Source organism: Paramisgurnus dabryanus, chromosome 13 (assembly GCF_030506205.2).
Source record: "Paramisgurnus dabryanus chromosome 13, PD_genome_1.1, whole genome shotgun sequence".
NCBI classification, from domain to species: Eukaryota; Metazoa; Chordata; class Actinopteri; order Cypriniformes; family Cobitidae; genus Paramisgurnus; species Paramisgurnus dabryanus.
This window is the reverse complement of record NC_133349.1, coordinates 7,221,893-7,244,742: the sequence shown is the minus strand read 5'-3', so window position 1 is coordinate 7,244,742 and position 22,850 is coordinate 7,221,893. Positions and strand designations below refer to the sequence as shown.

Below are 22,850 nucleotides of genomic sequence, written 5' to 3'. Positions count from 1 at the left end.
TTAAACACAAATCACAATCTTGATGTCACATATTTTACCTGTTTGTGGTTTCCACACCTATCTAGAGGCGTGGCACGTTCAATAACGCAGATAGCACATGACGTCACAATGTAACACGTGTATTGTTAAATTCCTCCAATCCACTGACTCACAGACATACTGTAATAAAAACTAAAACGGGGTAACGTTACCATAAGACGTTAAATAAAAGTTTTACCCGATAAACCGCCACTTTACAGTTCTCAATAATGTAAAGGAGGAAGGTAAACTAGAGCGTTCATAAAAAATGCATTTCGTCCTTCTCAGGTGAGACGTCAAACACTGATTCACACACATACACAAGCGCCAGCATCACAGATCAGAGATCAACAGCCGAACAGACTTTTACACAGGGTTGTACCATAGTAAAAGTGACAACGCAAGCCCATTAAAAAGCCAAGCAGCGGGTCAAACACGCTCGTATCACACCTCAAGCAAATACATTCAGACAAGACGTGACGTTACTTTACATACGTAAGTGTATTTGGGAGTCAGCAGCGGTTTTCCTTCCTTCCGTCGCTTTGAAAACATGATCTCACTATCAGCCACATTCAACCTTTCTTCCGCCGACAGACAACATGCCATATCCAGCCATAAACAAGACGAGGACAGCGATGACGGACATTTTCGGGAGCAAATGAAAGTGCGCCGAAATAAAAACGCGGGCTCTGATTGGCTTAAAGAAATATGACCCGCCTCTTCCACACAGTACCTCAGCGTTTTTAAAGTGACAGTCGCATTTAAACGCAACCTATTATTTTTATTTTGTTTACGTTATCCATTGGATTGTATGATAGATTTTATAAACGTGAATGTATTCAGTGACAAACGACAATGTACAAATGACCGTGTACGGCTGAATTGTGCGTGAATGACAGACATTATCTTTATCTTAAATAAACGTATTAACCTTCCTTATCACTTAAACCAATAAACTGGCTTTGGCTAATGTGCTCGTAAAAAGTTATTAGTATTGTATAAACCGAACTCGCTAACCTCGTTACTAAATTCTGTCCGTGTTTCAAAACTCACACTCAGCACGAATGAGCTGCCTACCTAGGGATCATAGCTGGACATCACAGAAGTTGCGCGCGTGGCACAAAAAGCTCACGTGCCACAAAAATGCAACTTTTATGTAGTGGTTGCTGGGTTTGAATAAAGTCATAACAAAATACTAAACCTGAGTGATATATCACTACATTTATAAACACAATGCAAATTCATTCATGGGAGAGTATAACCATTACGTAAATACTTATTTTCAAAGTGACTGAAGGTTGGGAAGACTGCAAGAATTGCTATTTTTTATTTTAATTTGACCTAATTTAAATATAAAATGAAAGGGATTAAAAGACACTGTATATAGGGGGGAGCAGGGGTAAAAACGTAATTTTAAAAGGTAATGTTTTAGACAGAGATATATTTTTGCTTTGGTCAATAACTCACAAGTGTTGTCTATCAATACCAGGTGGAATTTTGAACAAATGTAAAATGATTTCAGTATAATGTCACTTTAAACATAAGTAGCGGATTGTTACTTTTGACCTTGTCAGCTGGGACGAAAGTAACACACAGGTGTGTCAAAAGTTACACAACAAAACAAGATAGATTTTTGTTATACTCTTGTTTTTGGTAAATATACATGACTATGACCTTGTTAATATGTATTATATTTTGTATATTTTATAAATTATATTTGTATTTTAAATTTCAGTTTCATCAAATGTTTCCAAGCAATCCGACCAGGGTTCCCACACCTCAGTTAACTTCAAATTCAAGGACACATTTAAAGTGAGGGCAAGGTTACACTGTTACCTTTAAAGATACATTGTTACAGTTCCCTTTCAAGGGAACTCGCGCTGCGTCACTGTGGTGACACTTTAGGGACGCCTTCAAGGGTAAGTGCATCTGAATGTGTTTATCAAATTCAACCAATGGTGAGGCTTAACGACAAAGACAGGGTGAGGCTGGACCAGGAAGTATATCGCTATCTGAAATAATGGCAAAGACGGCGTTACAGGGATGCAGGAAGTATGGCAAGGGAGACGCAGCGTCTCGTTCCCTTCTCAGGGAACAACAGTTACATACGTAACCCGAGACGCTTTCATTTGTCAAACACAACTATGCAAAAAAGCATTTTGGTATGAATGAACATTCGCATACAGAAGATATAAGCATTTAAAGCGAACAGTTTAGCACGTGTGCTTAAAAAGTCTAGAATTTTTGATATTATCCTACACTACACATGGAATAATATGGACATTTTTCCAGAAAACTTCTTGCATAAAAAAGATTCAAGCACTTTCAACAACCTGTATCTATGCATGTATATTTTCAAAAACTTCCCGGGGCCTTGAATTCCCCCCCAGATTCACAAACTTCCAAGGATTTAAAGAACCTGTGGGAACCCTGTCCGACAGTACAAACTTGAATTGTTGAGAATAAAAAAAGTTTACAACAGTATGAACACTATGAAAATTAAATGAAATCAAATTAGAATAATATAAATTTTTTACATAATGCAACACTATTAGAAGCGGGACAACAGTAACAAGTGTTACTTTTGTCAAGACAGGATCTTCTGACATTTAAACCAGATTTACTTTTATTTTTATTCTGAACTCATGACGCGCTGGATTATAACACAAGACGAAATGACGGAAACTGAAAGTGGCACACTAATCGAATTACCTTGATAATCTTGTCCTACAGAGTTCAGACAAAGAGAAACCTTTACCGAGCATGTGCTGAATAGCTGTCACCATTCCGACTGCCCTGACCTCCCCTACACTTATTATAGGTTCGGCGTTGTGTGAAGTGTTTCATTCAAAGTTCATGACTTGGTCCATGCAGAGATCCTTGCGTTAACCAGTTGTAAGCTTTACCTATTATGCCATTATGCCACACCACTGCAGTGGTCATGGTGAAAGTTATTTTTATTTATTCATATCAATAGATCATGTGGCTTTGCAAACAATCTCCAATTCCAGAATAACAAATCAGTCGATTTTGTTTCCTACATCATTAATTTAAAGTCAGATTTAAAGCCCGCCAAAGTCATAGTATCAGTTTCTCATTGTGACAGGTTAGTTTCAATACGGACACCAGAACACAATAACATGCAGGGAAAATCAGGAGATAACGTTTCCAACTGTCCAATTGGTAAAACACAGAGTTTTAAAAGGAACACACCACGTATAATTCACAGGGTTAGGACACTTGTATCTGTAGGCATGATTTGCTCATTGAGGCGTGACATATTCTAGTTAAACCATGCCTATTTTATAGACGTGACTGAGGAATTCATGCATGCGTAAACTGCATACATGTGTCTCTTTCTTAAGGAACGAAAAAGAAAATAAAACAATTGACGAGCTCAGATGCAAAACCCTTTAAGTCTTAATGGATTCTGGCAACAAACCAGTATTTCTAAATGGCCTGAGGCCGGGATTAAGCGAAAGTATTCATTAATTTAATTATTTGTCCTTTCAGAAATTCTCTTTGTATCTGTGGCACTCCTTTAATAATCAACACCATAACTGACAATACAAACAAACTTTTTAAAAAACACAATAATACTCAAAACACAACAGGATCACACCTGTATTCATTTGACAAACGTATAATACGTGCTGAGAGCCTTCGGGTTAAGCGACTTTTGCATCTGAGCTCCTCAATCGCACATTCATGCAAAACACACCACCAGCTGCAGGCTCACAGTGAACAGGTGCATCTTGGTAACGTGAATCTTATTGACCAAGTGCGAAACAACCTGATTTGAGAAGCATTCAGCAAGATTTAATACAGGAGCTGTGACAACAAAGTATAATTGGTGCATTAAAGTACCAGGGAACACAATAAAGACACTTCCAGAAACCTGGAACATAGAAATAGACAATAAAGACACAACAACAGGTGCAAATACAATAAAGAGAACAAATCTGAATCAAATATAGTGCAACACAAACAGACACAAGCATAGTAAACAGAGAGTAAACAATCCATACGTGTACGCCGGACAGACCCTACCTCCCACTCCTTGTTTGAATCGTCTTCGGTCTGCTGCTCCTCGTTCGTCTCCGACTCCTCATTTTTCTTCACCACGACGAAGCCAGGATCCCGGCTGATGCTTCCTACCCCCTCCCCGAAAACATCAGGGCTCCACTGGATGAAGAAAAGGTATAGGTGATCTGACCTGGAGATACAAATTACATTGTTATATTTAATTTTGTTCGTATTAGGTCACCTACTAACATTTAAATCTTCACTAATGACTCGGCCTAGACACAGTCTCCTGTATAAGTGTCTATGAAATGGGTTTAAAGGAAAACACCACCGTTTTCAATATTTTACTATGTTCTTACCTCGACTTAGATGAATTAATACATACCTATCTTTTTCCAATGCGTTCACTTTTAATCTTTGTACAGCGCTTCGTGAATGTTTTAGCATTTAGCCTAGCCCCATTCATTCCTATGGCTCCAAACAAAAGTTTTATTTTGTGCCACCATATTTACTCGTGTAACAGTCTTTAAATAGGGAAAACATGGAAGTGTTTGGTGGCTTCTAAATTCATCCCTGTTTGGATCCTAAGGAATGAATGGGGCTAGGCTAAATGCTAACACATTCAAGACGTGCTGTACAAAGATTAAGTGTAAGCATTGAAAAAGATAGGTATGTATTAATTAATCTAAGTTGAGGTAAGAACATAGTAAAATATTGAAAAACTGTGGTGTTTTCCTTTAAACATGGCAAAATGAGTTACGAGTTAATATTTTTCTACGTTTAAGGGCATTTCCATGTAAGAAGACATAATGTCTAGTTAAACACTTTCCCCGCCCCTGACGAATTATCTCGTCAATTAAGAGAAAAAATTTCCTTGGCAATGGCGCTTTCCTGGCAAGTTTTACTGTAAGCTCCGCTACTATCCACTAGATGGCGCTCTTACCCAAAATTGAAGCAAAAATATTTTTCAACATTTAAAACTCTGAATCTGATCTCTAATAAAATTCCTTTACAAAAATGCAATTATTTAAGCTTTTTACTCAAAATTTAGTTTTTTTGAAGAAACCTACCCATATTTGAGAGGTTGTAAAATGAAAACAAATAAATATAAGATGAAAATTTTTTCCTGTTTTGTTTGTTTATGAGATATATTTGTATGTTTATATATTTATAGAAGAAAATTTTCCTGGAAGGTATTTTATAAGCACAAAAAATGCTGGAGGGCAACTTTAAAAAAAAAAAAGGCTGGGGGAAATTAGTTAATATGATGCCTGTTACTATTATTATTTATTAACTGACTAAATGTTTAAAAGAAACATTTATGCCATTTTTATTAGATAACAATTTACTTATAAAGACAATAACATTTGCAAAAATACCATATAGTCTATTCCAGGGTTTCCCAAACTGGGGTTCGCGAACCCCTATTGGGTCGCTGAGAATTTCAGGAGGTCCGTGAGATGATAAAAAAAAATGTATGAATTAATAACATAAATACTAACAAAAATATAATTCTATTTGTTTATCATGTGACAATTACACAACAATACAATGTAAAACTGAGAAAAAAAAAATGGACAGATACGTTTTACGTGGCAATAAAAATAAATGTTTTTGAAGTTAAACATGTAAATGTGCTATTAAATTATTTAAATATTTACTTAAATTATTTACTTGAAGTACCCCCCAAGTTAAACCCCATTCACACAGACCTCTGGTCCCAGAAAATACCCGTAAAATTGCCAGACAAGCGTCTGTGTGAACAAAAACTCGTTCCGTTAATCTTCTGGGATCGTTGCCGGAAAGAGGACCTAGTAAGATACGCGGGTAACCCTCTGTGTGAACAAGAAGCCGCAAGAATGCAGTAATGGGCGTGTCGAAGTGAGGACGCGCGCGTCATCATCACAACACAAGTTATGGTTCAGCTCCTTACAGCGAGAGATAACATGCATATAAACATTCACCACGAGAAATGTTGCAAACTAGATTGAAGCAGTTATCAGGAAATGATAAATGAGATGCATAAACAATGACGCACGTGTCATGGCAACATGAAGTTGGTTCAACTCTTTAAAATGAGGGATTTACAACACTCACTACGAGAAATGTCAGCAAACTGGACTGAAGCAGATATCAGGTAAGTTAGCTCATTACTTACTGCGTTGAAACGGAGATCATTCAGCAGCATAAAAGAATATCGCGTCACGTGCTCATTTTAGCTATAATAAACTAAAATACCCGCATGTCATCCCAACAAGATATATCGTCCAGCTCCTCAAAATGCGGGTTTTAAATGCATATAAACAATCACGATGAGAAATGTCTGAAAACTGTATCAAAGCAGAAATCAGGGAGCTTGTCAAATATCCACTCAGAAGATGAGATCATTCACCAGCATAGAACTGTGCGTTCACGCGCTCCTTTGTAGTCTTATCATAAACAAAAATGCACGCGAGTCTTTTCGGGACCATCAGATGCCGTGTAATCTTGGCAGTGTGAATGTAAAAAAATCGAACTATTCCGGAAAAATCCAGGATTCAAATCCTGTGTATTTTACGGAATTTCTGTGTGAAAAGGGCTTTAGTGGATTTAAGGATAAGACTAGTCCTAGACTAAAAACAACTTCCACTGAAATATCTTAAAAATACACGAGTGCCCTTTGTTTTGCCTCAATATGCACACAAGTAATGTTTTAGTAATGCATTTTTGTTAAAACTAGTTATATTTCCTAATTAAACTAAGGCCTAATCCTGGCTTAATTTAATCTCTGTCCTGGAAACCACCCCTTAATGTCAAACAAAGGCAGACAAAAAAAGTTTTAAATCCTCTATCTATTCTACACTAAATAGTTAATAATTGAATATGTTTAATAATATATTTAATATACATCCAACTATTGAGAAGATTCTTTGCACTGATCTTCCGGGTCACCGCATTGCCGAGCCCAACCGTGTCTCTCTGACAAGCAGTTCGGTCACAGAGCTCTGCAGTGCCATTGGCATACAGAAGGTGTTCGATACTACAACTACAACACGCTAGTGAACTTAAAGCTAATCCAGTCTGACTCTTCTGAGTATTACTGTTTGACTGATTCATTGTCTGAATCATTTTACCTCTTTAAAAATATCCATGACTCATTTGATAATAAGAAACAGTCAGAGAATAAGTTCCAGTGGGATGTAGAACAGAAAGCTCTTGTGCAGATTAGACACTGACGTCTCTGTTGTAGCACGAGAGCGCTGATCGCATAACAACACCGTGTCAAATGAACACAATTCCTCCTTTTAAATTAAAGTGACGTTTCAGAGAGAACTTCAATTGAATTATGCTGCGTAATTACATAGAAAAACACATTTGGGCGAACCTTGTGAAAACATGTCCAGTTTACATTTACTGTACATCTTAGAGGGATAGTTCACCCAAAAATTTAAATTCTGTCAACATTCACTCAATCTCATGTTGTTACAAACCTGTATATATTTCTTTGTTCTGATGTACACGAAGGAAGATATTTTGAGAAATATTTGAAACCAAACTAATCATGAGCCCCATTCACTTCCATAATATTCTTTTCTCCTGTCTAAGTAATGTGCGCAGAATTTTTAAAATCATTTCTGTATTTTGGGAATGGTCTCTCAGGGTTTATTTAGAGCAGACATTAGTACAATGCAGTATGGGACTGAAGTTTGACACTAAAATATCTTCCCAACTCACCTCTCCTGGGGAACAGCAAACCAGTACTCGTGTTTGCGATCACGCTGTGCATACTGCTGCATTGATGCGCTGGCGTTGGAAACGAACGTCTTCTTCATGGCTTTGCCAACTTGCAGACACAAAAATTTGTGAGACTTCTGCCTTTCCTTGGACGTCATTGAACCTGAAATTTAGAAATGATTAATAATGTTAATCTCATTGCACACTGCAGTTTTCTCCCGGCCTCTTTTAAACTTTCCCACAGATGTTTAGAAACCTCATATGAAGGCATCTACAGTACATTTATACTTTTTTTAACATTCATTGATTTGAATGTAGCATTGCAGAAAGTTTTTAATGCTATGGTAAAATACCATTCTCTGCAAGCATGTGAAAAATTAGGTGATTAAAATGGAGATCATATTATAATAATACTGCCCCTTAATCTGCACTATCCAACGACTGCACAGCCATTTAGTGCAGATAGAAAGAGAGCGAAAAAAATTCACAGAACAATTGAGTTTCAATTGCATCAAACTAACATCGTTGCGATCAGTGTTTGAATTTCATCAGCTTATTTGCATTTTGGGAGACACACCCAAAACGCCACATTTTTGCTCACACCTACAAAGTGTCAATAAAAATAAATTATCTTTATGGTATTTTGAGCTAAAACTTCACATGTGTACTCTGCGACACCAAAAATTTATTTTACATCTTAAAAAAAGTCTTGTGACATATCCCCTTTAAAAATAAAGTTACCCTGATTCTCCTCATTTATACGTTGCTATTATTTAAAAAATAAATAAGCAAACATTACTCTGTTTATGCATAACTAATGCAGTTTTATTTTCAAAGGTAACTGTTGTAAAAAAGAAATAATTTTTCCAATCATTTTAAAATTTTCTTTTGTCTCTGTGCCACTGCATCAACCTCTCCATTGTTAGCCAATAGTGCCCGAGTTTGTAGAGTTTTGTGATGCATGCTTAACACCGTATGCATGTACATAAAAAAATTAACTTTAATTCCTTGTATTTCAACAAATATTTTTTTTATTTTAGAAAAATTTTAATTGGAAATATGAACATCTGCGTCAATGATGTTTATCCTTTGCCGTATCTCACATGGCATTATGGGCCAAATTAAAGGTCATTGTGGGCCAACTTATGGCACCTCTGGACTAAAGTCTTCAAACATGCTTAATATGACATTACATTTCAAACATGAATGCATTAACTCATTATTAACATGAAGTACACAAAATATATCACCTTGTTGAAATTAGACTGCGAGCAACATAGGCAATAGTTACTAGTGTAAAAACTCAGACAGCTCAGATCCAAGGCCGACTGCAATGCAATCTTTTGTTAATAACTGATTAGGTAACGCTATGGGAGGCTCAGAAAGAAACACCTTACACCTGATGCTGCAGGAGCCAAAGCCATTTACAGAGCCAATGCAACATTAATCTACTTAGACTGCAGCACAAAGTGGGTGCTCATTCATTTTCAATAGCCTAATTTGGTATGCAATTTAGTAGTCGGTCCTGAACTGTGCTAATAATCCCCAGTGATTTGTCACAATGGGTTTGGTAATTCAGATGGGCACTGACATCACGGCAGAAGTCACAGTTAGGTAAGGACGTATTTTTGGGCCGAATGCACTTCGCTAGGGTTCGTATTAGTTTCGGAAATTTTTTTTGAACATGGAAAAATTCATAAGTAACAATCTTTCTTTTATGGCCCATTTTAGTGCAGAAAGTACAGTGGAAGTCCTTATATGGGCACTTTAACCAGAATAGCGCACGCACACACCAGAAGCGAGTTGTTTGTGAAGGAAATTTGTTCAGCTTCCCAATGAACCCAGCATTATTGAAACAATGGATGTAGTTTGCTTATCTGCGGGTAGCAGCAGAGTTTGCATGTGTGTTTGTTTAACGCTGGATATCCTTAAAAAGTTCCATAGGGTCATGAGTCGCAGGCGGTAAGTAAAACTGCATCAAATGTCTGTGTTTGTTGGCCAACGGTGCTTAAGTGCATATAATGTAAACTTCACGAACATGTAGTAAATCATAAGTTATCCAGAGAGATGTGTGTGTTGCTTGCTCGTGACTCGATCCCCCGTGGTACGCCTCTAGGAGCACAGGCTTATTCGCAAAAATTCAGTACAGCTGACATGTCTTATAAATCTGATAAAACTAAAGACTCTAATATATGAATATATGAAGCATGTAATAAAACTCTATAGGTACTCAAGATTAACGCGAGATAAGCAGAAACAACGTGTGTTTAAAATGTTTGCATTTGGCAGACGCTTTTATCCAAAGCATTCAATCCACATAACATTTAAAGGGATAGTTCGGCCAAAAATGATATTAAACCCATGATTTACTCACCCCCAAGCTGTCCGAGTTGCATATGTCCATCGTTTTTCAGACAAACACATTTTTGGATATTTTATAAAATGTTTTAGATCTTTCAGTTGATTAAATGTAATGTTACGGGGTCCACCCATAGTTCACGACCTTCAAGTCCAAAAAAAGTGCGTCCATCCTTCACAAATTAAATCCAAACGGCTCCAGGATGATAAAAAAAGGTCTTCTGAGGGTAATCCGCATAGTGCACGCACTTTTCTTAGTGACGTATGACAAATTCGGAGGGCGGGGGCACAGAGCAGCAGCAGAGTAGCCTCCGTAGGCTGCGTAAGCGCTCATCCTGAATGCGGACGCGACTAAGATGGTGGCGCTACCGGAAGGTATTTATTTTAGTTTATAAAGTTTGAAATATGGATATTTCTACAACAACACCGCGCGTATAACCCTCAGAAGACCTTTGTTTATCATCCTGGAGCCGTTTGGATTTAATTTGTGAAGGATGGACGCACTTTTTTTGGACTTGAAGGTCGTGGACTATGGGTGGACCCCGTAACATTACATTTAATCAACTGAAAGATCTAAAACATTTTATAAAATATCCGAAAATGTGTTTGTCTGAAAAACGATGGACATATGCAACTCAGACAGCTTGGGGGTGAGTAAATCATGGGTTTAATATCATTTTTGGCCGAACTATCCCTTTAATCTCATTATCAGTATGTATGTTCCTTGGGAATCGAACCCATGACTGTCACGTGGCTAAAGCAATACTCCACCAATTGAGCTATGGGAACTACATAAAGTATCTGTCTTAAGCCGATGACCTACATAAGCTCAGAATGTTTAGCATTTAATAAATGCTTGTTTTGGAGTGGGGATGATGTTCAAAGCTAAAGTACTGTATGTTTTCACAGTAATATGAACTCTTTAATCCCAAAAGATTAAAAGTAAGTCTTAAAAAGATCAAAACCATTATAAAAAGTCCATTATAAAAGCTTGATCAGCTATTAAGGTTAAATAACTTTCAGCTGATGACTCATTTGCTCTGGGCATACAGAGCGCTCAGCACGCCTTCTGCAATACATGGAGGAATAATAATAATAAAACTATACAACTGAGAGTCTAAAATGAATATTACACCATGCCGTTTTCATTATAAGATTCACAATGGTAAATAGTGAACAAACAAGGTCAAGTTCTGTACTGCTCAAAGAACCCTGATCTTCTAAATAACATGGTTTAATATTATAATAAATAAAAAGGCGAATAAAAAAATAATTTTACCTATCAAAGTTTCATGTTGAACATTTATACTACGAGTCAATGCTGTTAATTTCTTGTGTACAGAAATCGATTGTGTTTCTGCCACTCAGTGGGTACAGCATCGATTTAGAATTGCAAAGGTCATAGGATTGATCCCAATTAACACACAAACTGATCAAAAATGTACAGATTGAATGCACTGCAAGTCGTTTTGGATTAAAGCATCTACCAAATGCATAAATGTAAAATGTAAATGTAAGACTTACCCTAATCTTCCCTACTCTATTTGCTGCTTGTTTTGTGGTCTATGTTATTTGCTTCTATGCACATTCGGTTTAATGGGGTTTAGCTTATCTCTCTGTAAGATCTGGTGGCGCAGGCCGCCGTCGAAAGATCAAAGCAACATGTAAAAGCCGAGGTAAAGTGGCCCTGCGCTCCCTCAGGTGAACCACTTTTCACTTCCCAGCATTCTCTAGTGTTCCATCAACAAAGCCAAACAAAACAAGGTTATCACAACTCCCAGCATGCCACACCACACACTGACACCAGGAGATACTTTGATAGTAAATGCTGAAAGCTTTTCAGCTATCTTTAATGTTGGTCACAATGACATTTAGGGCCCTATTTTAACGATCTGAAACGCAAGTGCGAAGCGCAACGCGCAAGTGAGTTTGTGGGCGGATCTTGGGCGCTGTTGCTATTTTCCCGGTGGGAGAAATAACTCTTGCGCCAGGCGCAAATCAATAAGGGGTTGGTCTGAAGTAGGTTCATTATTCATAGGTGTGGTTTGGGCGTAACGTCAAATAAACCAATCAGAACGCTAGCCAACATTCCCTTTAAACGCAAGGGCGCAAGTTCCATGGCGGGTTGCTATTATTATGACAGATTTACCAGGCGAACGCCAGGAGCGGTTTACAGCCGAGGAGACCGACGTTCTTGTTAGAGCAGTCAAAGACAGAGAAGTTGTTTTGTATGTGGATGGGAGAAACCCGCCCAAATCAGTGTAGGTTAAACAGGCGTGAGAGGAAATATCCACAATTGTCTCATCAGCTGGCATCCCCAGGACGTTGCGCCAAGCGCTAAAATGATGTCAGGAGACGGGGAAATCCCAAGCTTGCCAGCATAAATCGGGCACGCCGTGTAACGGGAGGTGGATCTGCCTCTACACAGATGCCAGCAGAGGACATCGCTGCGTCCACCCTCACCGCTGAAAGGGTTTGGGGGCTTTGAAATCAGACCCAAGAAACGCAAGCAAGGTTAAGGTTTCTTGTGAAAACATTTTAATTATTATTTACATAAAATAAACGTAATACAGCCACACAACAAACTTATGAAAATATTTTAATCGTTATTTGCATGAGAATTTTTTAACGCAGCCACACAATAAATAAAAACTATCACCACAATGCTCACCACTATGATTCCCCTTATCTCGTGTATTACTATTTTTTAGTGTAACAATTTATGATTTGCAAAAATAACTGTTGCATCTGTGTAGATTAGATGCAAAGTGTATGCGCGTTGTGCACGCTATACATTATGGTAAGCATGCGCCCCTAAAATAGCATAATGAACCACACGCAACGCGCCACTGGTCAGTGGCGTAATTGTTTTTTGAAACTGCAAAATAGCATCAGGGATGGTTTGCGCTGGAACACGCCTCTTTTTTTGCGCTGAACCGCCCAGGGAGCGCAAGTTCATTCCCTAGTTTGCCGACGTGCGTTTGTAGAGGGAAAAACCCGCTGTGCGCTGGTGCAAAATACAAATGATACATGCGTCACTGACAAAGTCAATTGCGCTGGGTGCAAGATAGGGCCCTTAATGTTAGAGATTTAGAAACTTTATTTGAAGAGCTCAGATGTAAGACCTTCTAAATGTGTCTTACATGTTTTCTTGTAAATGAGCATTTTTTATGTTTAGGTTTAGAAATTTAACTTTAAAGGAAAACACCACTGCTTTTCAATATTTTACTATGTTCTTACCTCAACTTAGCTGAATTAATACATGGGATAACATACCTTCAGCCGAGCTTTGTCTCTGGCTGCCCTTGGTCTGCTCGACGTTATCTCTCTGTGCCTGCTGGACGCTGTCTCGTTGTTCCTTTGCTTGTTGCATAGTGTGACTCATGCACATCTTTCTCAGCTCCTCTACGTCTGTCTCTGAAACTCTGGTTACTTTTGCCCCATCAGGGCAACTTTCTGGCCCCGTGGCCTCCTCCGCTTCGGGCGCAGAGCTCTGAGAACCTGAGGAGGGGGCGGCTCCTTCGATCTGGCAGTGGGGTGGCTGCTGGTGTTCCCTGCTGGTTGGTGTACTTGGCTCTTCCTGGCTGGGGTGTCTGGAGCCTGTGGATGTGTTGGGCTGGGCAGTATCGCTGGCGGGGTCTCCCTCCCCCTTCGACATGTCTGGCTTTTCTTCCTCATCTGTATGGCAGGCAGAGGTTTGGCTTTCCTCAGGCGTCTGAGGTTCCTGGGCGATGGTCTGCATGGATTGAGATGAGGCTCCCGATGACTGGTGGAGCTCCTCCGTGGACTGTCGCTCCTCACGAATGGGCGAAAGCTCTGATTCAGTGAAGACGTCCTCTGAGATGGAGCCTTCGGTGCTTCGGGGGCCTGTGCTGGCACTGTCGTAACCTTCCCGAAGGCGGTGCTCTGTTTGGTGAAAGCTTCCAGAGAACACAGCTTCAAAATCCCTGCAGCAGAAACAGAGAGAAGAAGAAAACCACCATTTCACTATTCGAGTTAAGCTGGCTTTGACGTGCCTTTGTGCTGTATACAATCTCTATATGACATGCAGTGCTGCATAAAAGCCTAATTTAAATATGCTACCTGTCTCATCCTTAAAGGAAAACACCACAGTTTTTCAATATTTTACTATGTTCTTACCTCAACTTAGACGAATGATTACATACCTATCTTTTTTCAGTGCATGCACTTAATCTTTGTATAGCGCGTTGTGAATGTGTTAGCATTTAGCCTAGCCGCATTCATTCCTTAGGATCCAAACAGGAATGAATTTAGAAGTACCAAACACTTCCATGTATTCATTATTTCAAGACTGTTCCATGAGTAGTTACACCAGTAAGTATGGTGGCACAAAAAAAACGAGGCGGATAAAAAATGAGAACTATATTGTATGGCGTGAGCGCACTTAGTTTGCAGCACTTCGACCTTGGTGCGCAGTAACATCATCACTCCTCCCGCTTAAAAAAAATCGTCACATTTTATTTTGTGCCACCATACTTACTCGTGCAACTCCTCATGTAACAGTCTTTAAATAGGGAAAACATGGAAGTGTTTGGTGGCTTCTAAATTCATCCCTGTTTGGATCCTAAGGAATGAATGGGGTTAGGCTAAATGCTAACACATTCACAAAGCGCTATACAAAGATTAAATGCACGCATTGAAAAAAGATAGGTATGTATTAATTTGTCTAAGTTGAGGTAAGAACATAGTAAAATATTGAAAAACGGTGGTGTTTTCCTTTAATATCACACAGCAAAAAACGAATGTATTATTTTTTTTGGGACAAAATGCAATGCATCTCCAAGGCTACATACTACATTCTCCTGTACGCGCATGCCGACCTACGTATACATGGGGTTTCTAAAATGCGGCAGTGCGCGTACGCATCTTAAGCATATACTCAATTTTTATAATTTTTTTATCTATCGGTCCGTCTGTCTGTCTATCTATCTCTCTGTGTGTGGCCTCTGTAGTCCATCTTCAGAGCACAATAAAGCCATACTTTAGATATTCAAACCCATTCGATGTTATTAATAAAAGTACAGGTGCACAAATGAAAAGCAGGTCCCTCTATCAGTACATCTGTGCTATCAAAGGTGTCTGTGCACCACACCCGAAACCCTGCGGTGAACCTTGTGTGACTGATGAAACACACAACCCTGCATTGAGTCGAATGCAAAACACCATCATTCACAGACCAACAGAGGATATAAATATCTGGGGGTGGAAAGGCTGCTTAAATCATTAACTTCTTATTATAAATGGAAATGGGTGAGCAATCCAGACGTAGGCGGCTAAATTTACGCTTCATTAACCTTGGAATAAAAATCCATTTGGTGTATAATAAAGCCAAACGCCGGATATCTGAAGAAATCGTACAGGAGTGTAATTGCTGATGCTTACAGCAGAAAAACACTGATTTACATGAGAGATCTTTAATATAGAAAGCTTAGATAAGAAGATGAAACCAATTACTGACATATGATGAGAGTAAAATTTTAACTTTTCACAGTCTTTATTAATCAAAACAGTTTGTCTAGTGCTTCAAAACTATAAAAAAACTCAAAGTTGAAAAAAAATCTAAAAGAATTGTAATATGAAAGCAATCCTAAAATATAAAGTAAAGTTTGTTATCCATCTGGTAGAGTTTTGTTTAACATACTGATCACAGCGTGAATGGCTAAAAGCGTCTGGCAAATGCATGTAAATGTAATGTAACACGTGACAAATGGATCTTGTCTTACGGGGGAATGGAGTCTCTGATCTTGCTGTCTGTGATTTCTCTGTAGACGGCCGCGGACTGAACCTCCTCCAGTGGACACATGATCCCATACTCTTCACATCCTCTCTCCAGAACCAGAGGGTCCGTCCGGTGAGGGTCAAACATGATGTTGTTTGGCGTCACAAGTAACACCCCACTAACAACACCCTGTGAAACATTAAAAACAGGCACTTGAGACAGGCCTCACTTACGTGTGCTTTCCGTGACTGTTCGTCTTCATTTGACTATACACTTCAACATGTTACTATATGTTGATGTCAGGCATACCTTAAGTGTGTGTATATGTATTGGATGCTTGGCATAAACAAACATCTGCTAAATGCATAAATGCATGTACAGTTTTATTATTTTAAAGCAACACCTAACAGGCAATTTAAAGCCAAAAAAATAGCTTAAAATAAACGAACAGGTAAGTTAATCTGCAGAGTCATTAAAACTTTTGTAAACCTTACACACGCTGTATTTAAGGGATGACTCTGCATTCCTCCGAAAGCTACGATACTGCAACTTTAGAGATGCTGTCACTGGGAAAGCCAGTATTTACCTTGCTGTCTGTGATGTACTTGCAGTTTATTTTGAGGAACTTCTCCGTCAGCGCCTCCTCTTCTTCCGAGGTGGAGGAAACCACGCGAGAGGACTGCAGTGCGGAGAAGAACGGAGGGGTGGGAACATCTGCACGAGGAGGACCATTGGAGTCCTGAGAAAAAAACAGAGACAGAACTGGTGACAAGGTGAAACCGACAGTCTCCAAAATAGACAAAATGGTAGCCATGTCTTCAGCTACTACTGTATATGGGTTCCTGCACCTTGGTTAACTTCAAATTCAAGGAACTTTCAAGGACTTTCCAGGTCCAAAACATTTAATTTTGGCAATATGACAGAGATCTGATATTCTACTTGTTGTATTTCTGTTCTGCATATCATATTTTGAAAAATATTTGGCACATACTTTACTGTATTCTAAATTTTGTAAGGCTAACCAGTCAGACATCCAAATGCCGCCATAACAATCACAAAAAAATAAGTAAATAAATAAATAAACAAATCCACACGATAATCTGGTTTTTTTTGTATCCAATTTTTGATGTCACGTATGAGTACTTGAGTTCATCCCTACTATGTAGGGGGTAAGAGAAATGATTCAGACAGTGTAAATATTGAGTGTCCCTAATACATCTTTAAAAGTGAAGTACATGGCTCTTTGATCGCCCCCTGGTGGCTGGCTGCAGTACAAGTCATAAACCCCACCCTCTACATGCAAACGAACAGGATTCGGTTCTAAATAAAAAAATTCACACTTCCAATAAAAATTTCAGAAGGATGGTTTTGGTCCTTAAAGGTAGTTGTTTCCACGCTGATATATGTTCAATGTTTATTTTTGTGATCATTTTCATTTTAGCTAATAATTTGATGCTATAGAAACGGGGCGTGTCATAACCTGAAAACCACGCCCACCGGGGGAAAACAATCCAACTGTCTCCATTGACTTTGTATTGCGAGAGGCTGCCTCCTTGTCATTTCTGGCTTATAACAAAAAACAGAATAATGCCTAAAAGCTGTTGTGTGACAATATGTACAGCTAACAAGCCAAAAAACCCAGAAATACGTTTTAATAAGCTGTCGAGCCGTAAAACCCAGCCTTTAAGGAGAAAAAAGTGGATCGCTGACTACGTTTCCCCCTATTGGACGCAGGTCTACTAATAGAAGTACTATGAAAAGTTGCCTGTTTCCACTTTTGTGTCTTTAAACGATTCTTTTTTTGGGGTCGACAGCTTATAAAAACTTATTTACAGATAAAACTTAAAAACAGAATAATGCCTAAAAGCTGCTGTGTGACAAAGTGTACAGCTAACAAGCCAAAAAAAAAACAGAAATAAGTTATTATAAGCTGTCGACCTCAAAAAACGAGCGTTTAAAGACACAAAAGTGGAAACAGGCAACTTTTCATAGTACTTCTATTAGTAGATCTACGTCCACTAGGGGAAAACGTAGTAGGCGATCCACTTTTTTCTCCTTAAAGGCTGGGTTTTTTGGCTCGACAGCTTATAAAAACGTATTTCTGTGTTTTTTGGCTTGTTAGTTGTACATATTGTCACACAGCAACTTTTAGGCATTATTCTGTTTTTTGTTATAAGCCAGAAATGACAAGGAGGCAGCCTCTCGCAATACAAAGTCAATGGAGACTGGTTGGGAATGGTTGGGTTGTTTCCCCCCCGGTGGGCGTGGTTTTCACATTTGCATAACTGCGCTCTGTCTCTATTGGGTGCGCGATTGTTTGGGCGGAAGTTTGATACCGCGGCTCCATGGACGATTTGTTCTGTGCACGCCTTGGCTCCAAACTAAAGTTTTTACGTAACATGGCAGTGCTCATGGTCGGACATTTTTGGCTTCAATCCATTACAATGGAAGGAAGAAACGTCGTGTAGTCAATCTTTTTTTTTACAGTCTATGGTACATATGCTTTAAAATTGGGGTGAATGAAGTCTAACATTGCGTCAGTATCACGCGAGTCGCTACAACGCACACACATACATGGTGCTCTGGTCGAGCACGATGTCACAGAGCGAAACGTATGCGCAAATCTGGCGAAATAACACATTAGCGAACCAGAGGGAATCGTATGGATTTTTTCCCAAAAAACCTTTATGCACAAAATAAATTCAAGCACTTTCAAGGACCTAAGGCCATTTATGTTTATTTTCAAAAACTTTTCAGGGCCTTGAAAATTCCCCCCAGATTCACAAACACATTTCAAGGACATGTGGGAACCCTGTATATCTTACCCTTACAAAAATGTACCATGGTAATCATAACACATCATAAGACATACAACAGTTGTTACTACAGTAAAAACATCAATAAGGGATCTTCCTGCCCTGTAAGTCAATATTGTTGAGAAAAACATGAAACGGCACAGAAGTCTGGTAGTGCTGTGATTGTGAAGGCAGCATGAGTTTTGGAGGAGGCGTGAATACTTGGTGCAGACAGCAGGAGCAGAGAGTGGGAGCTTGGTCTCCTGAAATCATGACCTTCTGCCCAATGCTGTCTGGCACAGACTCCACTAACACACACAGACATCCAGCATCTTACAGTACCAATGCCTAGCATTGAATAATAATAAGGACCGAAACTTTTAAGGTAACCAATATTTGAACACTGTGTCAATGCCATGTCAAAGTAGGGTGGGGCTTAAGATAGAGGGCGGGGCTTAGGTGAAAGGGCATGGCACTGAAGGCATGTGATGCTCTCAAAGTTTTTTGTTCATTTATTCTTAACTCCATTCCTATATAATTATGGCAAGAACTGGTTAATCTATACACAAGTTAATTCACACCAAAGTTGGGGAAAGGACAATTTGGCATCACCATTTCATCTAACTTGCATGTCTTTGGACTGTGGGAAGCAACCGGAGTACCCAAAGTAAACCCACGCTGACACTCCACACAGAAAGACCTCCTGACCCAGCCAAGGCTCGAACCGGGAACCTTCTCGCTGTAAGGCAAAAGTGCGCCCCCACATCAAATACTTTTTTCTGCATTTGCAAAATTACATACATTATGTTCCGGCTATGGATGCTGCACATCTTCTCAATGCTTTATATTTAACAAATGCCCCACGTTTGAAATCTTTTACCAAATCTCAGTAAAAAAACACTGAGTATAAATGATAATAATTCAGACCAAAATAACAGGCATAATCAACCACAACATCTGTGTTGGAACGTTATAAATAAAACAGGATCATAAAATGATTACAAGACAATTACAATTAATGTTTATAGCCCAAATCCCTAAAGATGCCCTAACAAAATCTTTCCTGACAAGCCCGGCACTTTCTTTTCCCACCCTCTGGCATTGACATTAAACATCCAGCCGTGCCTTGACAGAGCGGCCCGCCCATTAAATCCCAAAAAAGGCAACTAGAGAGTCAAAACATGCCTTCACGATACCGCTATTCCAAATACGGTTTCTCCTCCTCTGGCAGTCCAGGAAGAAGGCGTTTGTGTAGCACAGATCCGGAGGCATGATGCCACTGTTGTAATGTGCTGGAAAGAGCAAATAGCTTCATGTATTTACAGACTCTGATGCTGACTTGCCGTTTATAGCTCGTTTCTTCAGCAAAGCCATTATTAACTGCACAAGTTCAAAAGAGAGTCTAACATTCAGTGCTCCAGAGGGAAATTATTTAAAAAACAAGTACAAGCTTAAAAGAACAAATGATTACATACAGCCTTCTAACTGGATACCATAGAGTCCCAACCGAATCAGTGGTAAAAAAGTAATTCATTTGATAAAATGTGATTACATAAAACAAATAAGCATTATAAAATGTAATAAAATTAGTAAATGACTTCACCTAAGATCCCATAAGATCAATAGGCAAGGCCATGAGTCCCATAATGTTTTTCAATTTGTCCATCATTAAAGCACTCGCTGGTACCAGTAGCAGGCAATACAGGGCTGTACATTGTGACATATATGTTGCATGTGCTATGAAAAAACTACATTTTCCATTGTAGCACGCATGCGAAAGTACAGTTTTGCATGTTTATAACAGCTGCTTAATAGTGTGTGAAGTGATTTTCTTGTGCTTGTTCGTGTGCGTGTAAAATTTTGTTGTCAAATCATAAACAACATCACTGCACCAAAATCCAGCAATCAATAACTCAATGGCTAACAAGATCCCTAAAAAACACATGGGGTCTGTGTTCCTGCAATGATCAAGCGAACTGGTTCAGGTCCAGCCAAAAATCCAATCAGTTTGATGCTGTTCTTTCTAGAAGAGTGAAGTGGAAAATGAAACAGCGTGTGTCTCTTTAAGTCCCCTAGGCCATCTGAAGCTTACATGACCCAGTGAGGAGCATCTTCAGCCCAGAATTTCAGCCTAGAGGAGTCCAATAGTTAAGATTTAGAAGAAGGACACCACTGACCCCGGCTTGGGGCTGCAGATGTGGGTGGTTGACATTCATAGTGTTATCATTAGATCACTGCAGTTGAACTATTCCAACACAGGTCAACTTAAACTCCACACAAAGCATTATAACAAAGTTAGACTCTCTCTTTCTCTCTCTCTCTCTGAAGCAAAAGATGAAAAACCCCTTAAAATCTCAGATAGCAGAAGTGTTATCATTAAACAAGGATGATCTAATGTGATCAACAACAGCACTCTGATGAAGATTAATGATCATCTGTGCATTCGTTTACCTGCAGCTGTCGGTTGTGAAATATTAGGGAACAAACGCAGCTCCATCTGGTGGCCAAGTTGAGCTTCTGCACAGCTAAATTCACTTAAAACACATTTATGGAGTTCAACACAAAGCCTCTTTGGTCATCATCACACACACAGAACTGCTGCATCCACAGAACCAGCTGAGCAAAGCAACACAAAAGTTTTTGGGCAGGAAGTCAGATCAGAAACTTTTGGACAAAGTCACCTTTGCTAGTGTCGGCCAATACCAGCGGCCAATCACACGCAGGCACACAAACTTCTCTTCCTCTGTTTCTGTGTCTGTTTCTCACTCCCTCTTATTTTCTTGTGTAGCACACTAAATTTAGCAAGTAGCAGGAAGGGAGGGTTGATACAAGAGATAAGGGGAAAAGCTATTCAGACTAAATTCAAGTCCACATTTTACATTGTTTGCCAAGTATTATATAGCCAAACTTTTGACAACAGGCGGAATGTTTTTGCAATAAAGCAATTTTGTAGTTTCATCTGGCCAAGAACCATTAATTTAGAAAGGAAGATGCAGTTTGGTGCATAAAACAACCAATTCAAGCTGGTTTATGTGCTTTTTAGGTAGATGTATCTAAAAAAGTAACCGTAAATATAAACTGGAAGACACAATTTTTCTATTGTTTATTACAGCCGTAATAAACTTTTAATACATTTGTGAAAAAGATGAAGTAGCTGTTATTTCAGACATAATTTAGGAAACAAAGCCAAATGCAATATTATGCTAGTGCATGTTAAATTTACATGCAAACAGATTCCACAAAACTACAAAGCTTTGATGCCACTAATCATTAGATTTTGCCTGAAAGCCGTAGCAGTAGTAAACTTGCACCCTGACTCCCAGAGGTTGGGTAGGGTTCCCGCACCTTAGTTAATTTCGAATTCAAGGACCTTTCAAGGACTTTTCAGGTCCAATAGCCTCAAATTCAAGGACTAAATGTGGGGACACATTTCAAGTGAGAGCAAGGTTACATCATGTTACCTTTTGAGATACATTGTTACAGTTCCCATTTCGAGGGAACTCGCGCTGCGTCACTCCTGTGACACTCTGGGGACGCCTCCAGGGGGAGGTGCGTCTGAATGTGTATATCACATTTAACCAATGATGAGGCTTAACGACAAAGACAGGGTGACGCAGGAGCCAGGAAGTATATCGGTATCTGAAATATTGCCAAAGACGGCGTTACAGGGACGTAGGAAGTATGGCAAGGGAGACGCAGCGTCTCGTTCCCTTCTCAGAGAACAACAATTACATACGTAACCTGAGACGTTTTCATGTGTCAAACATCACTATGCAAAAAAGCATTTTGGTATGAATCAACAATCACAAACAGAAGATATAAGCATTTAAAGCGAATAGTTTGGCACATGTGCTTAAAAATGATATTATTTTATGATATTATCCTACACTACACAGGGAATAATATGGATTTTTTCCAGAAAACTTCTTAGATAAAATAGATTCAAGCACTTTCAATGACCTGTATCTATGTATGTATGTATATTTTCAAAAATTTCCCAGGACCTTGAATTTTTCCACCCAGATTCACAAACTTTCAAGGATTTGAAGGACCTGTGGAAACCTGCGTAAAGTCGGCCAATCAGATTGAACTTCCCAGATCTATAAATTTCTGGAGCCCGGAGGACAAACGTGTGCACGCTCTTGAGATTGTCACGTGAAATGAAACAATATCCAATCAGAAAGCAAGATGATGGAAGA

The 22,850-nt window shown here is 39.0% G+C and overlaps 1 protein-coding gene across 5 annotated transcripts in view; it reads right to left on the bottom strand.

Moving 5' to 3' along the window:
• oxr1a (oxidation resistance 1a) overlaps positions 1–22,850 on the bottom strand; it is a 195,605-nt gene that overhangs the window by 8,555 nt on the left and 164,200 nt on the right. For 4 of the 5 annotated variants that reach the window (XM_065298715.2, XM_065298718.2, XM_065298716.2 and 1 more), the window contains 5 exons: positions 16,443–16,595; positions 15,861–16,045; positions 13,393–14,063; positions 7,759–7,921; positions 4,069–4,234 (listed from right to left, as the gene is read on the bottom strand). In XM_065298715.2, coding sequence (XP_065154787.1) covers positions 4,069–4,234; positions 7,759–7,921; positions 13,393–14,063; positions 15,861–16,045; positions 16,443–16,595 — 1,338 coding nt within the window. The other variant, XM_065298720.2, reaches the window with a different exon arrangement.